The sequence below is a fragment of the Phaeodactylum tricornutum genome, chromosome 22 (genome assembly GCF_000150955.2).
Source record: "Phaeodactylum tricornutum CCAP 1055/1 chromosome 22, whole genome shotgun sequence".
Lineage (NCBI taxonomy): Eukaryota > Bacillariophyta > Bacillariophyceae > Surirellales > Neidiaceae > Phaeodactylum > Phaeodactylum tricornutum.
Genome location: NC_011690.1, coordinates 317,117 through 330,079, shown reverse-complemented (window position 1 = coordinate 330,079; position 12,963 = coordinate 317,117). Strand labels below are relative to the sequence as shown.

At 49.0% G+C, this 12,963-nt stretch overlaps 6 protein-coding genes across 6 annotated transcripts; 3 read left to right on the top strand and 3 right to left on the bottom strand.

Annotated features, from left to right (window-relative positions):
• Positions 1–226: 226 nt before the first annotated feature.
• On the top strand, positions 227–1,818 carry PHATRDRAFT_49469 (predicted protein; the record flags this gene model as incomplete). Its single annotated transcript, XM_002184195.1, has 1 exon — positions 227–1,818. The coding sequence occupies exon 1, from the start codon at positions 250–252 to the stop codon at positions 1,816–1,818; it is 1,569 nt and encodes a 522-aa protein (XP_002184231.1). The 5' UTR covers positions 227–249.
• A 504-nt stretch (positions 1,819–2,322) lies between these two features.
• Positions 2,323–3,171, top strand: PHATRDRAFT_15870 (predicted protein; the record flags this gene model as incomplete). Its single annotated transcript, XM_002184194.1, has 1 exon — positions 2,323–3,171. One exon carries the CDS (start codon positions 2,323–2,325, stop codon positions 3,169–3,171), a length of 849 nt encoding a protein of 282 aa, XP_002184230.1.
• A 1,063-nt stretch (positions 3,172–4,234) lies between these two features.
• PHATRDRAFT_49467 (predicted protein) lies at positions 4,235–5,502 on the bottom strand. The gene has a single exon (XM_002184077.1). It carries the CDS (start codon positions 5,452–5,454, stop codon positions 4,375–4,377), a length of 1,080 nt encoding a protein of 359 aa, XP_002184113.1. The 5' UTR covers positions 5,455–5,502; the 3' UTR covers positions 4,235–4,374.
• A 1,033-nt stretch (positions 5,503–6,535) lies between these two features.
• On the bottom strand, positions 6,536–7,456 carry PHATRDRAFT_40176 (predicted protein; the record flags this gene model as incomplete). The annotated part of the gene is made up of 1 exon (XM_002184076.1): positions 6,536–7,456. One exon carries the CDS (start codon positions 7,454–7,456, stop codon positions 6,536–6,538), a length of 921 nt encoding a protein of 306 aa, XP_002184112.1.
• Positions 7,457–8,105: 649 nt separating this feature from the next.
• On the top strand, positions 8,106–9,760 carry PHATRDRAFT_49466 (predicted protein; the record flags this gene model as incomplete). Its single annotated transcript, XM_002184193.1, has 2 exons — positions 8,106–9,152; positions 9,275–9,760. 2 exons carry the CDS (start codon positions 8,106–8,108, stop codon positions 9,758–9,760), a joined length of 1,533 nt encoding a protein of 510 aa, XP_002184229.1.
• Positions 9,761–9,883: 123 nt separating this feature from the next.
• PHATRDRAFT_40174 (predicted protein) lies at positions 9,884–12,633 on the bottom strand (the record flags this gene model as incomplete). The annotated part of the gene is made up of 2 exons (XM_002184075.1): positions 9,884–12,268; positions 12,325–12,633. The coding sequence occupies 2 exons, from the start codon at positions 12,631–12,633 to the stop codon at positions 9,884–9,886; spliced, it is 2,694 nt and encodes an 897-aa protein (XP_002184111.1).
• Between the last annotated feature and the right edge of the window lie 330 nt (positions 12,634–12,963).

Here is a 12,963-nt window from a genome sequence, read left to right as displayed (position 1 = left end):
CTGCTAGAGAGAGGTCGTAGTGTTTCCAAATTTGTCTAACTTGGAAAATGAGTCAGATGACGGGTCTTTCGATATAGAAAGCCAATCAAATCCTGTTCGTTTTGACTCACTTTGAGTACTTACGGAGGACGACCTACGGTAGGCAGACAGGGACATCTTCTGTTTTCGTTACGATGAGGACTGCGATGGCAATACTGATAGATTTATGAAAGTCATACCAGTAGATCGCAACAACGCCAACAATCGACCATGGGATTTTCGACTGCTGAGCGCAATCGCCGAAAGAGAGAGCGCAAAAAGCGCGAGCGCGAAGACCAGCGTAAAGAGGAAGAAGCCGAAAACCAAAAAAGCGCGGAAGTGGCGAAAGCAGATGAGGACGATGAAGACGAGGTGGAGGTCGAATACGTTGCCGAGCCCATCTTGCCAGCCGATGAGGCGTTTGACGCTTTGCGAAAGTTTCAGGAGAGAGCTGCGGCTGTGGTTGTTTCGGATGACGATCGTGGTGAATATTCCGAAGCGAAAAGTGTAGATATCGAGGGCGGACACGAGGAGTCCAATGAAGATGAGGAAGATGGTGGTGCGGTCAGCAAGCGAAAACTTCGCGAATTGTTGCGTCCATCAGTTGCCGAACTCAAGAGGCGTGTACTTCGCCCTGACTTGGTAGAAGCACATGACGTGACCGCCGCCGATCCGGATTTTCTCATCGAGCTCAAGGCAGCTGCTGGCACAGTACCTGTCCCGCGACATTGGGGTCGGAAGCGTAAATACCTGCAGGGCAAGCGGGGTTTTGAAAAGCCGCCATTTCAACTCCCTGATTTCATTATCAAGACCGGTATTACCGAAATTCGTGATACAGTCATGGAGGCTGAATCAGACATGTCTGCGAAACAGAAAAATCGTTCGCGCGTTGCTCCCAAAATGGGTGCCATTGATGTCGATTACAAAACTCTACACGATGCCTTTTTCAAGCATCAAACTAAACCGGCAAATCTCACAAAGTTTGGAGATACCTACTACGAAGGAAAAGAGCTCGAGGTACAGGCAAAGGTGCAGCCTGGAGGGCCGTTGAGCCAGAAACTCCGGGATGCGTTGGGCATGGCTTCTGAATCCTCGCCGCCACCGTGGCTGCTGAATATGCAACGTTACGGACCACCACCGAGCTATCCGTCTCTCAAGATTCCTGGTTTAACTGCCCCGTTGCCAACACAAGAGTGTCAGTATGGCTACCACCCAGGTGGCTGGGGAAAGCCACCGATTGATGCCTACGGTCGCCCACTGTACGGCGGCAATCCTTTTGACGCCCCCGGTACCGGATCTCGCAAGGATACTACCAACAGTGCCCTTGTGACAAGCGACGGCAAAACGATTGCCAAAGCACAATGGGGAGCGCTACCAACAGGCTTTGTCGACGATGCCGAAGCGTCGGAAGAAGAGTCGAGCGACGAAGACATGGAAGAATCAAGTGAGGAGGAAGAAGAATCAGAGGTTACGGTTGTCGATGGTACAGATTCAGTATTGTCTCCACCTCCGAGCTTGACATCCTCAGGACCCATGGATCTACGCAAACAGCATGGGAATGAAACACCTATGGATCCTTCGGCGCCGAAGCAACTCTATCAGATTATTGACCAAACCAAGGCCGTTACTTCTCAGGGAACTGTCTTTGCTTCTGAAATGTCCTATCTGGTTCCAGGACTACAATCAGCTATACCTGAGGGTGCCGAAAGCGTTTTATCCAAGGCCTTACCAGCTGGTGAATCGTCCAAGCGGAAAGGCAAAGATGAAGACGATGATATTGGCAAGAACTTTAAATTCTAGTCAGAACAAACTAAAGTCTCTTCAACCTTGTTTAACGGGATTCTAGATGAACTAGAAAGATGAATTGCTTGTTGAATCAGCTCTGCTATCTCTAGCATAAAGAGAAAACTAGAATTAGAAGACCATCGCGTTTCAATTCGATTGGAAACGTGAGCGAATTCTGCTAAAGACCTAGCCCTCCACTAGATTGGTTCGAGTGGCCGAAAGAGAACTCACCGTCAGGTTGCTCTCTATCCCACCTTATCCATTTTTGTTTTGTCTCGTGGCTTACTGCACAACTGTCCACGCCCTCCTTCTTCAGTCGTTGTCCACGGTATCAACGACATGAGACGTGTTGGAATGAATTTCCAGGCTGCACCAATTATAATGGCGCGTGCGAATTTTTTGAGGCAGTTGCCAATTTGTGGAGGTGGACAAGCGATAGCTACCAAGATTGTGAGCTGTTATCCTCAAAATCCTCACAACGCTACCACAGCCCTTTGCCGACATACGGTATGCCGCTTCATGGGAACATGGCCAAAGATTCATCCCAAGCGAGTCCGTGTGATTACGTGTGATGTGACTGGAACACTTGTATCATTTCGTGGGTCGATTGAAGAACACTATCTTGGATCGGCACAGAAATGTGGTATTGATTTCGTCCCAGATGATCCTGCGAGTTCCACTGGTCATAATGGCCCTCTGCCTATTCACAAGGCCTTCAGCCAAGGCTATAGGGAATGTTGCCAAATATATCCTTGCTTCGGTGGCCATGACATTTCGGCGAAAGAATGGTGGAAACGGTGTGTACTCCGTTCCTTCGAACTTGCTGGTGCCAGAATGAACGAAGCGCAACAAGAAGCTGTTTTTCAACGAATTTACTCCATATTTGGTTCTCAAGCTTGCTATGAAAAATTCGACGATGCGCTACCTTTTTTACAATGGGCAAACCGTAGTCGCATAGTGTGCGGTGTCTTGAGCAACGCTGACGAACGGTACGGTGACTCCATACTACCCATGCTCGGTTTGACGCACGACGAGTTACAATTTCAATGTTTTTCCAAAGATTTTGGCTTGGAAAAACCGGATGCCCGATTCTTTCTGGCAGCACTCAAGCAAGCTGAGCTGTATTTAGTATCACAGAACTCGTACGACGTAAACGATCCTTTGCTTCCCTCTCAAGTCCTTCACATCGGGAACGATTTCCAAAAGGACTTTGAGGGGGCTCGTCGAGCAGGGATGCACGCGGCACTCTTGAGTCGATACGGAGAAGATGAGCTTGCTGCTGAATGGAAAAGAAGAGGCGCACTCGTGTTTGAAGACTTGCTGGATGTGGTGGAACTGCTTGGACGCAGTAACTGTCAATTTGGCTAACATCAGGACTCTACTGAATAGAAACCAATGAGGACGTGGCTTTGGTTACAAATATTGAAAATAGCAGTATCATTCAACGCTTGAGTTCCTTGCCTCACTTTCTGCCTATTCCGCGAGGTAGCGGTAGGCGTTAATATGACCACAGGCAGAATTTACGGGAAGGATACTGGGTTCACTAAGGGTTGTCAAAATAATGGTGCAGCGTCCAATCGACCGCTTCGTGGAGACAAACTAAAGCAATTGTCCTAGCCAACAGGTGCTGCATGCAAGCATCCAAGATGTGCTGCGCTTATTTTTGCGGTGTCTGCTTGTCCCTGTCTAGGGGGACGCCATTCTTGGTAAGGAACATTATGGGCAGGATTGTGCTACCACAACCTTTTCGATCGTCTACAAAATAACTGTTAAAGTTGACGCTGTTTAAAAGCGATACTGATCTTAGGTGTACTTGATGAGATACAAGCACTGAGCTGCGGCGGAACGTTTGACAACGGGCATTTGACGAAACGGAAAAGACTTGTCCTTGCAAGTGTAGCTGATGGTTGGTGATTGATGCTACGTCAACTTAGAGCGACCGAAACGGCAGGTTTGCTTATCCTGCCGGAGCGGGCTGCCTACATCTAGATCGAACACCAGGCATTGCCTTTACCAATTATACAATATCAGAAGTGATTGCACCCTCCATGTTGAAATTTTAGGAACTCGTGTAGGAGGAGTCAGTCCATCACAGGGCAAGCTTGATCTGCAATTGTCGGTGGAATCGGTTTTGTCCTTTGAAGCCGTGGGAAGCTTCTGTGCACAGTGTCGATTGATGAAACTCCTTTGTCGTGAAGTATTCCCTATCTATTACACTCCCGTCGAACTAAAATTCTCGGTATATGATCACTGTGATTTGAGCTCAATGTCGAAAAAGTTGTAATGTTGGAAGGACCGTAAAATTTGCATCCAAGGGAGGTAACTGATACTATTTCGGAGCCGAAAGCTATGAAGAAGCCCAGACTGTAAACAACGTGCCCTTCTAGCAATACACCAAAACGGAAACAATGTACAAGCAGTTTCCAAAATTGCCTCCGGGATAATGTTCTTATCATTATTCTGTACTTTATACAGATTGATAAGAAAAGGATCCGTGCTACACGATTGGTTATTGCCAAAAGCCGCCATTACATTACAAATGCCACAGCACCCACTAAAGCTCCACTCGTGTTAATACACGAGACTTGCCCATACGTCATGAGCATTGAAAGACTCGGGGCTATGACAGAATAGAAATTCCGCTTCATTCATGAGAAACATACTACTTCCCCCCCACATTGTCGCATCTGTTGCAAGAAACATGTTGACGACTGGGTTGTTCTTGAGCGAGTTGTAATATTTGCCGTGACTGGCGAGATCGTTGGTCAAAAATAACTTGCCATTGCAAAGCAAGAAGGGGTAAAGCTGCTGGCGGCTATTTCCCTTCATTTCATGGAAATAGTTGAAGATTCCTTCGGTGACACCAAGCCAATGTGGATGGAGAACATCATCAAGAACTATAATGCCACCTATCAAAAGATTGCAAGAGGCAATGGTAATATCATTTTTCGTCAGGAGCTCAGTGTGGCCTGCGTCAACGGAAACCAAACGAAACGGCTCAAAGTTTCTTTTTTGGGACCAGTTCATGGGGATCTCGAGGGTGCTTCCGGTGAATACCGTGTGAAGATCTTTCTCTTCAAGTCCATAGACCGCCAATCCTTCCATAAATTTGGCCTTGTCTCCGTTGCCACTTTTATCTTCGTTTTTATTTTGCTGTTCAAAAATGTCAGCGATAACAAGCTTCTCATTTTCGCGTGCTGTAATAAAGAGACAACTGGTAAACCGCCCATGGTGAACTCCTAGTTCTCCAACAGAGCCAAAAATATTGCTGGAGTGCTGAATCTCGGATAGGGCCATAGAGAAGAGTCCTACCAGCTCGACCGGTCCAGAACCCTGAGCAATGAGCGTGTAGCCACCTTGAGCCAGTCTCCTGGCGTTGTCATTGGAAACTTTCGGCACCATGGAGGAGGATGCAAAGTCCGAACTCAAGGCAGCATTGCAGGTGCTGGGAATGGTCGTGGTAGTGCTGATAGCCTTCAAGGATCTGAGAGAGGCATCCTTGAAGCTCATGTCTGTCTCTGTACCGGAGCTCATCATGAAAATGAGAAGCAAAAGAGTAGAGGCAATGAAAGCAGCCGACATTTCCTTTCTAGGCATATTGCGAAGCATCATTCTTAAGCGGTTGGTGTGAGGTGGGCGCACTTTGGCCATGGTGCTTGCTGAAGATTGTGAGGTTTATAATATGTAATTGGGATTGTGAGTGATTGTAAAAATGGCAGTTAGTCTGTCGAGAGGGTAATTGCGATGAAAACGACAGTTAAGCGCCGTTCGATCAGTATTTTAGATTGTACTGTCAATATTCGAAAAATTTAATATCGCCAAAAGCCTTCGATTGATATTAATCATGATTTTTTTTCCTTCGTCAGCGCCAGGCACGTCGATTTTGCCCCACGAAGTTCTTAACTTTGTACTGTCTTGATCTATGAAATGGAAATCAAATTACGGAGACTGACAGTTTATGTGAGCTGTTTTTGTACTAAGAGAGTTAAGTGTTTAGCACAAAAACTGTTGATTGGGTTCAGAAGCTAGTCAACGGAAATTCTTTGACTGTAAGTAATTCAATCAATTAGAGTGTTATGAACTGAAAATACAACGACGAGCGTGCTCCAAACGAACGGGCCGACTTTCTTTTGTTTGCGAATCGTGATATATAGGTTGTCGTCTGGATAAGACCGATCCTGACGCCAACGGAAAACCTTGCTTCCCCGCAAAATAAGGTATGCAGCCACGTGAACCGCTATGAAAGCTACACTGCGACTTGGTCAAGGTTACTCGGTGCGTTTTCCCAGTCAGTGCCTGGCAAATGACATGCTTAAAATTACGGAAGTAATTTCATTGCAAGCAATCCTACCCTCACATAATCATTGTGGTCCACCTAAGCTTTTCTTTTGCAGAAGTTCCAAAAGCACAACGGTTTTTGGTCTTTGTTGCAGTAGCAACTTATTGTCTCTTTGGTGTAAGATTGGGATCAAATCCTTTCCACATGTCTCAGCTTGATGAATTGCACAGCATCATGTATCCTCCACGGCATGCACCACACTCATAGCAATAGTGTCAGCCCACTTTGGAGTTTAAATGCTGGCAATATTGGGAATTGTGATCACAAATTGTCACTTTAGAAGCACGCCGGACCCTGCAAAGACAACCAGCGCAAAACCAAAGTTGGTCGCGTGGCTATATTTGCATTTGCAGTTAACCCCTTCTAATTTCATGTCATCCAAACCCCCTTCCTCTATTTCGGCGCATTCCGCACGGTGGTAGTGGGTATTGATAGGGCCGCCGGTTGAATTTCCTGCCAGGGAACGCGACGCCACTGACAGTTGTCAAAGTTTTGTCCCAGCATCCAATCAATGACGCCATGGTGACAAACTACGGCAATCGTACGGTACTTTCCCCCTGCCACCTGCGTCCGCAAGAATGCGTACAGATGATGCATGCGAGCGTCAAAGGCGTGCTGTGGTTCACTCCAGCAAGCGTAGGCTTGTCCTTGTCCGGTGGGACGCCATTCTTGGTAGGGCCCGTCACCGACAGGGTTGTGCCGCCACCACCATTGTGGATCGTCGGTAAAGTGGGTGTCGAAATCGATGTACGGATAGTCCTGCCTCAAGAGTGATACTGGTCTTCCAACGTCACTGACGAGATACAAACGCTCGGCTGCGGCGGGGTGTGCGATGATGGGAACGTGACGGCGGGGAGTAGACGGGTGAGTGCGGGCGGAGGCTAGGGCTGGTGACTGTTGCCCTACCCATTCGGAAAGACCTAGATGGAAGGTTTGCAAAGCCCTTCGTAGGGGACTGACAACGACGAGATCAACATCGTGCACAAAGTCAGGTTGGTCCGTTTGGAGTTGTCGGACTTGTCGCCAACCGCGCTCGCTAAGGGGAGTATCGTGATAGCGATCCCTTGCCGGCGCGTCCCGAAAGACGTCCGTAAAGTATGGTGCTCCGAACGACGGCCCCTGACCCAAGTATTCGTTCATGTACGTACATCCGTGACGCACAAAGACAATATCGGTGGACTTCTGGGCCTGGAGCGTGCTTGTAGGCAACGAGCTGCCTCGCGAGAACGCCGCCACGTTCGGTTTCGTCGCTGTTGGTGCCAGTGCGAGGAATGGAGCTACCCATACTTGACTTCGAAGCCGTCTCTGCCTCATGCTAATGTAAAATTCGTTACGGAGACCTACAAAGTGCAAACGAAAAATGCGGGTTTGTGTCGATGTACGGCAATGTTGATGTCAATGTCGAACCAGCAGAGCCGGGAAGCGGTCCTTGGAGGGCAGGAAGGGTACATATGCCAATATCCTTTTCTTCGACATGGTGTGGCAAATGTCACAATCCGTTCCGTGTTTTGGTCGAATCTGCCCCTGGACAGGGTTTTGTCAAACAACCGGGTTTTGGTGGGATGGTTCGCTTCTGGTCCCCTATACACAAAGTGGTGCCTGGACTTTCTGTTTCACGAACGCATTCTTCTTCGTCGATCCCACGAAAACGGCGGCGACCGAGTCATTGCTATATTTGGCTTTCCCTGGCACGAACCCGTCGAATCGACTCAGTTCTGAGAAAATGTCCATTTTTCGGAAACGACCACACCAATCGATATTTGCCGTGTGTGCATGTGTGTGTGTGCATTGGTACCCCCCTCTATCTCACCAGTGACCAGAGCAAAAGCTAGCCAGTGTGTTTGCTAGCTTGCTTGCTAACTTGCTGACTTCTCCGTTACGGTCCAAGCCGTCAACTTGTGGTCGATTCGTGTCGTGTCGTTTGTCCCACGGTCGATTTTGGGGGCATTCTAGTCCACACACCATGGGCACGGCCACTGATACTGCTGCCGCCTCGACGGCGGCGAAAGCTGGAGGCGCTCCAGCGGTACGGGAAACGACTCGACCGCCTCACCGTCCATCGACAAAAGCCAACGGGGCGAGACAATGGAAACCACTGTGTTATCCACAATCGGCGCTTTGGCCCTTCCGTGCCGATAACGAAAGTCCCGCCGAGGACCGTACGAACGGATCTTCGTCGCCTCGGCAAACCATAACGAATCTTGGCACCAATCGGTTTTTTCCATTGCATCGAGATATTTTGCAGGCGGCGACAAGGGAACTACTCCTGTTGGATTGTACACTGGATGCCAGATCGTTCACGGCCCGAACCGAACAGCTGCGTTTCGTCGAAGTGGACTGCCGACAGGGGGACGATCGGGCCGAACGGGCCGAACAAGACGAGAAGAATCCGCAATTTCTGACACGGTATCGAGCTCACCTACAGTCTTCCCCCACAACGTACGTCTGGGTGGAGCGCAGGTCCGAGGGTACCGAACGTTCCAACGAGTTGGCAATGCGTCAACCACGAAAGCGACCACGGGTCGATCCGACCAGTGGAGACCCATCCAATCAAAATCCTCCACCGGCAGAAAATGGTCACGACACTTCTCTACCATCAGCCGAAGCGATTGTGGATATCCTGGTCCAGCGCATCGTCGAAGACGAATGGAAGCCAAACAGAGATAGTCTCGTTCTCGTTGGCGACGCACCGGACACTGTTACACACGATCAGGGTACACCTTCTGTACCGCCCCGGAAGGTATCGGATGTCGACCGCATGACTTCCCGTTCGTCTTCGTCATTGTCGCTAGCTGACTTTGTGGCCACGGCCTCGTGTTTGGGTCCGCAAGATTTGTCGCATTTTGTGCGTCTTTCCAACGACGGCACATATTCAAACACCAACCTACAGATTCATCAGGACAACACCAACTACGACAAGGTCGCGCTATCGAAAAACGACCTTTTGGAAACATCAATCGCCATGGAGTCGACTCTCCGCTCTTACGCATATCAGCTCACTAATCGTCTCGTGAGCTCCTTCTCGGACTCTACCGTACGGACTCTCCGGGGTTTTATTTCCAACAAGCGGTGTCCTGCCGGGAAGCAGTCTCGGGAGCAGTGGTGGAAACGATCGCTAACGTCTTGTTCGAGACCAGCCACGCATTATTCGCGTGGGAACAAACGGAACGGGAATGGATTCGGTCTGCTGGTGAAAAGCTCCCGTCTAGCGTGTTCCACGACACTCAAATTCGGGATGCTCTCTTTGATGCTCGAATTTTGCGTCGTCTCGGTGGTTGGGAGCCGTGGAGTCTGTTACCACAGGCAGTGACAATTCAACGCAATCGCAATGCTGGGCAACGTTGGCAAGACTGGGCGAAGACGACTACAGCGGGTAAGCAGCTTGTAAAGCGGCTGGGGAATGGCGATCAAAGATTGCGAACAAAGCCAGCTCGACGTGGACCTCGCGTGAGCGCTACCCTGCGCCATCAGAAAGTCATTTGTACAGAGAACAACAATACGAGAAATGAAACCACGGGTCGGCCTCGATCGACTTCACCCGATCAGCCGTTGCATGTACACAGTAGCTTGGATTGCGATACGAGCAACGATCCCTCGATCGTGGTATCATCTTGTTAAGAAAGCACAATAGCTGCCTTTCGCCCAAGCAAAATAATTAGCTTGTCACGGAGGTAGTTCGCATACTTTCTAAAAGTGTTTTGCAAATTAGTTGTTATAACTGTTCACTCAGATTATGTATTTCTATATCATGTCAACTAAAATCATTTCAGCGTCCATAGCAAGGACGCCGTGCAAGTGCATGCGGGCACTGTACGGCATCGAGTTCACATCTGAATTCAACTGACCCAGCAAGATTGCTCGTTCAACAAAGTACAGTTGCCTCATCATCGTCAACGCTTTCTCGTGACAGACGTCCAAATACGAATCCAGCTTTACCTTCACACGAGGTAGAAATGAAATGCGAGTGCGATTCCTCCGTGCACGTTTGGTTTTGCGAGGCATCGAGTGGCCAACCGGGCCTCCTTCAATCATCATGGACACCATTCCGTTCGAAATTGGCTGTTCTGTCTCAGGCCCGCGCATCTCCACACAATTTGACATTCGAGGGGCTGAATTTACCATTGCATCACCAAGAAATCGGTAAGACACTTTTCTTTTCAGAACGGGCAAGGAAACGATGCCTTGAGGCGAATCCAAGATGAAAGGGTCACTCGATTGGGTCATCAGTGTGTCATCCGTTGAATCATTCATCATATCAGCTGGGTTCTCAGTCGAGTTAGATCGAGAAACCCTGGAAGCGTGTAATTTTGGATTCCCGTTTTGATTGTTGGACGTTTCTGAAGTAGGGTTGACGCTTCCGCCACACTCGTTGACGACTGGCGTAAAGTATCGCTGGTGAAGCGCCCATAACTCTTTCGAGTTAAAGGGCTGCTGGGCCATTTTGTTCAGGTTCTGAATATTAGAACAAAGCCACTCAATGACGCGTTTCTTTCGCTGAGGATCTGGAACATAGGTTTCAGAGCCGGCTAATTCTGGGGATGTCACGAAAGAACGAGCTTGAACATGGCTTTCAAGCGACGATTCGGCATAGCTGTTCTCTCCGACCTTCCTCGTCGACTCTACTATGAAGTTATCACCTGGTAGCGGCGACAGCTCGTGCATATTGCCAGGTCGCTTTGAAAAAATATCAACCCCCTCCGTAACAAGTTCCACATAGGCCTTCTTTGCCACGTCAACCACGACCGCGGCGTCCAACGGGGCCGCTCGATCTCGAGGATTCGCCTTCGAGAAAAAGCGTGATGTGTCAAAGACTGGTTTTGCCTCGTGCTCCTGTTGTGCCACCAACTCAGCGGATTTGTCCCACATTAAATGAATAAAGTTGAGAATCTGATCATTGCTCCAATGTTCCAAGGCAGCTGGAAAGCCGAGCGTGACAACGATCGGGCCAATTCGGAAGCCGTTCAGTTGCAAGAGTTTAATGTGACTATTGGAAACAATTCCTGCAGTAATATGTCGCTGTCCTTCATGTTGAATTGAGGTGTTCACTAGCGAGAGCGAAAGAAGAGAATGATTGAATGCCAGAGCATAGGCAATACTTCTCGCGGCACTGGCGTCAACGGTGTTCCCCGACAGAGAAAGGGAATGTAAACTCTCGCTTTCGGGAACAGTCTTCATGATCGCCTTAATGCCTACTGCTTTGATTCGATTGAAGCCAACGTTTAGGGTCTCCAAGCGATTCGCAGAGGCTAAGACGGCAGCGATTTGCCCCGCCCCGCGGTCTCCGATCTGATTGTTGTCGAGAAGCAGCTCTCGAAGTGAACGGCATCCCCATATAGCATTTGAAAGACTCTCGACTCCTTTGCAAGATATCTGGTTAAATGACAATTGAAGAGACTCCAGGGGTAATTGCTCCCTATTTGACTTGATACTGGATGCCAAGACTGACAAAGAATCATTGTCTAGGTCGCAGTTCGCCAGAGACAAAACTTGCAGAGTTGACGATTGCCCTAACAAGTCCGCGATAGCCTGACAACCAACACCGCCCAATCCAGTGCCTCCGAGAAACAGTTCCTTGATCCCACGTCTGCTTGCTTGAAGACTGTTTACGCAATTGATGTTGACTTTGTGAATTTTCTCCAGCTGTAGCTCCAACGCTGCCTCAGCAATGGCTCTAACTCCATCTGGTCCTAGGCGATTTCCAGTGAGATACAGCTTTTCCAGAGATCCGTGCTGGACGATTTTGGCAATGGCCAATGCTCCATCTTCGCCCAATGCGTTTCCTGCAAGATACAGAGTCCGCAATCTGGAAAGTGACATGGGTTGCGCAGTAATTGCTTCGGCCAAAGCGCGGCAACCATTATCGCCGATGTTGTTGAACCCTAGATCCAGGCTTTCTAAAGCCCCGTGGCGAGCGATACCGTTTGCCAATGTTCGCAAGCCGTCGTCCCCGAGATCATTGTATCCCAGTTTCAAGGTTGTCAGGGATGCGTTCTGGGCCAGTGCCATGTTGATGAGTCGAGCATCTGAGGTTCGAATTCCTCGTTGGGACAAGTCAATCTTTGAAATTACGGCGAGTGACGAAAGTTTAATGAAAGCAGCAAGAGAAAGAAAGTGTGTCAGAGCGAACTTTGTAGATAGCACCAGTCTTGGCACCAAGGATCATATATGTCGCTACCACATACCTTTGTCAGAGATCTCCGGAGCAGGGCTTCCGATAATCGTTGAAGAACAACATCCCGTGATGGACGATTCATGATTGAAAGTGAGATATCACAGTCCATCTCCGTAGCAGTATTGACAGCGAATTCACCGTCTAAAGTACTACGAGAAGTCTCCGATGGTAAATGCCCAGACGCGGACAACAGAGTTGCATTGTCAAACAGGAGTGGTTCGCGCCCTGACAGACTACTCTTGCTGGAAGTTCTCGAGTGGTGCTCGTCTGCGTCTTGTTCGGGTTCCCCTTGCTGGTGTTCTTGAGGTTTGGGAGGCATGTTGTGATGTTGTAAGTATTGGTGTCTAACTGTAAAGGGTATTGCAAAGGAAACGGTTTCGGTCACATCCATTGCTAGCAGATGTGAGAATTGCTTTTTCCTCCAACACGCTCGCGTGTGCTTTTCGTCCACTCGAGAGCTGCTTGGAGGAACAATCGAAGCGAAGGAGAACAATCGACGCGAACCAGTCCTACGCGGCTTGCGCACAGAAGCACGAGGCGTTCCTCTATCAAATTCGCCTTCGCGACTCCAGTATTCCGATCGGTGCCAACTACCCGTCGCGACTGCTCTCACGATTTCTATTAGTCTTGTCTCTAGAGTCAAGATAGA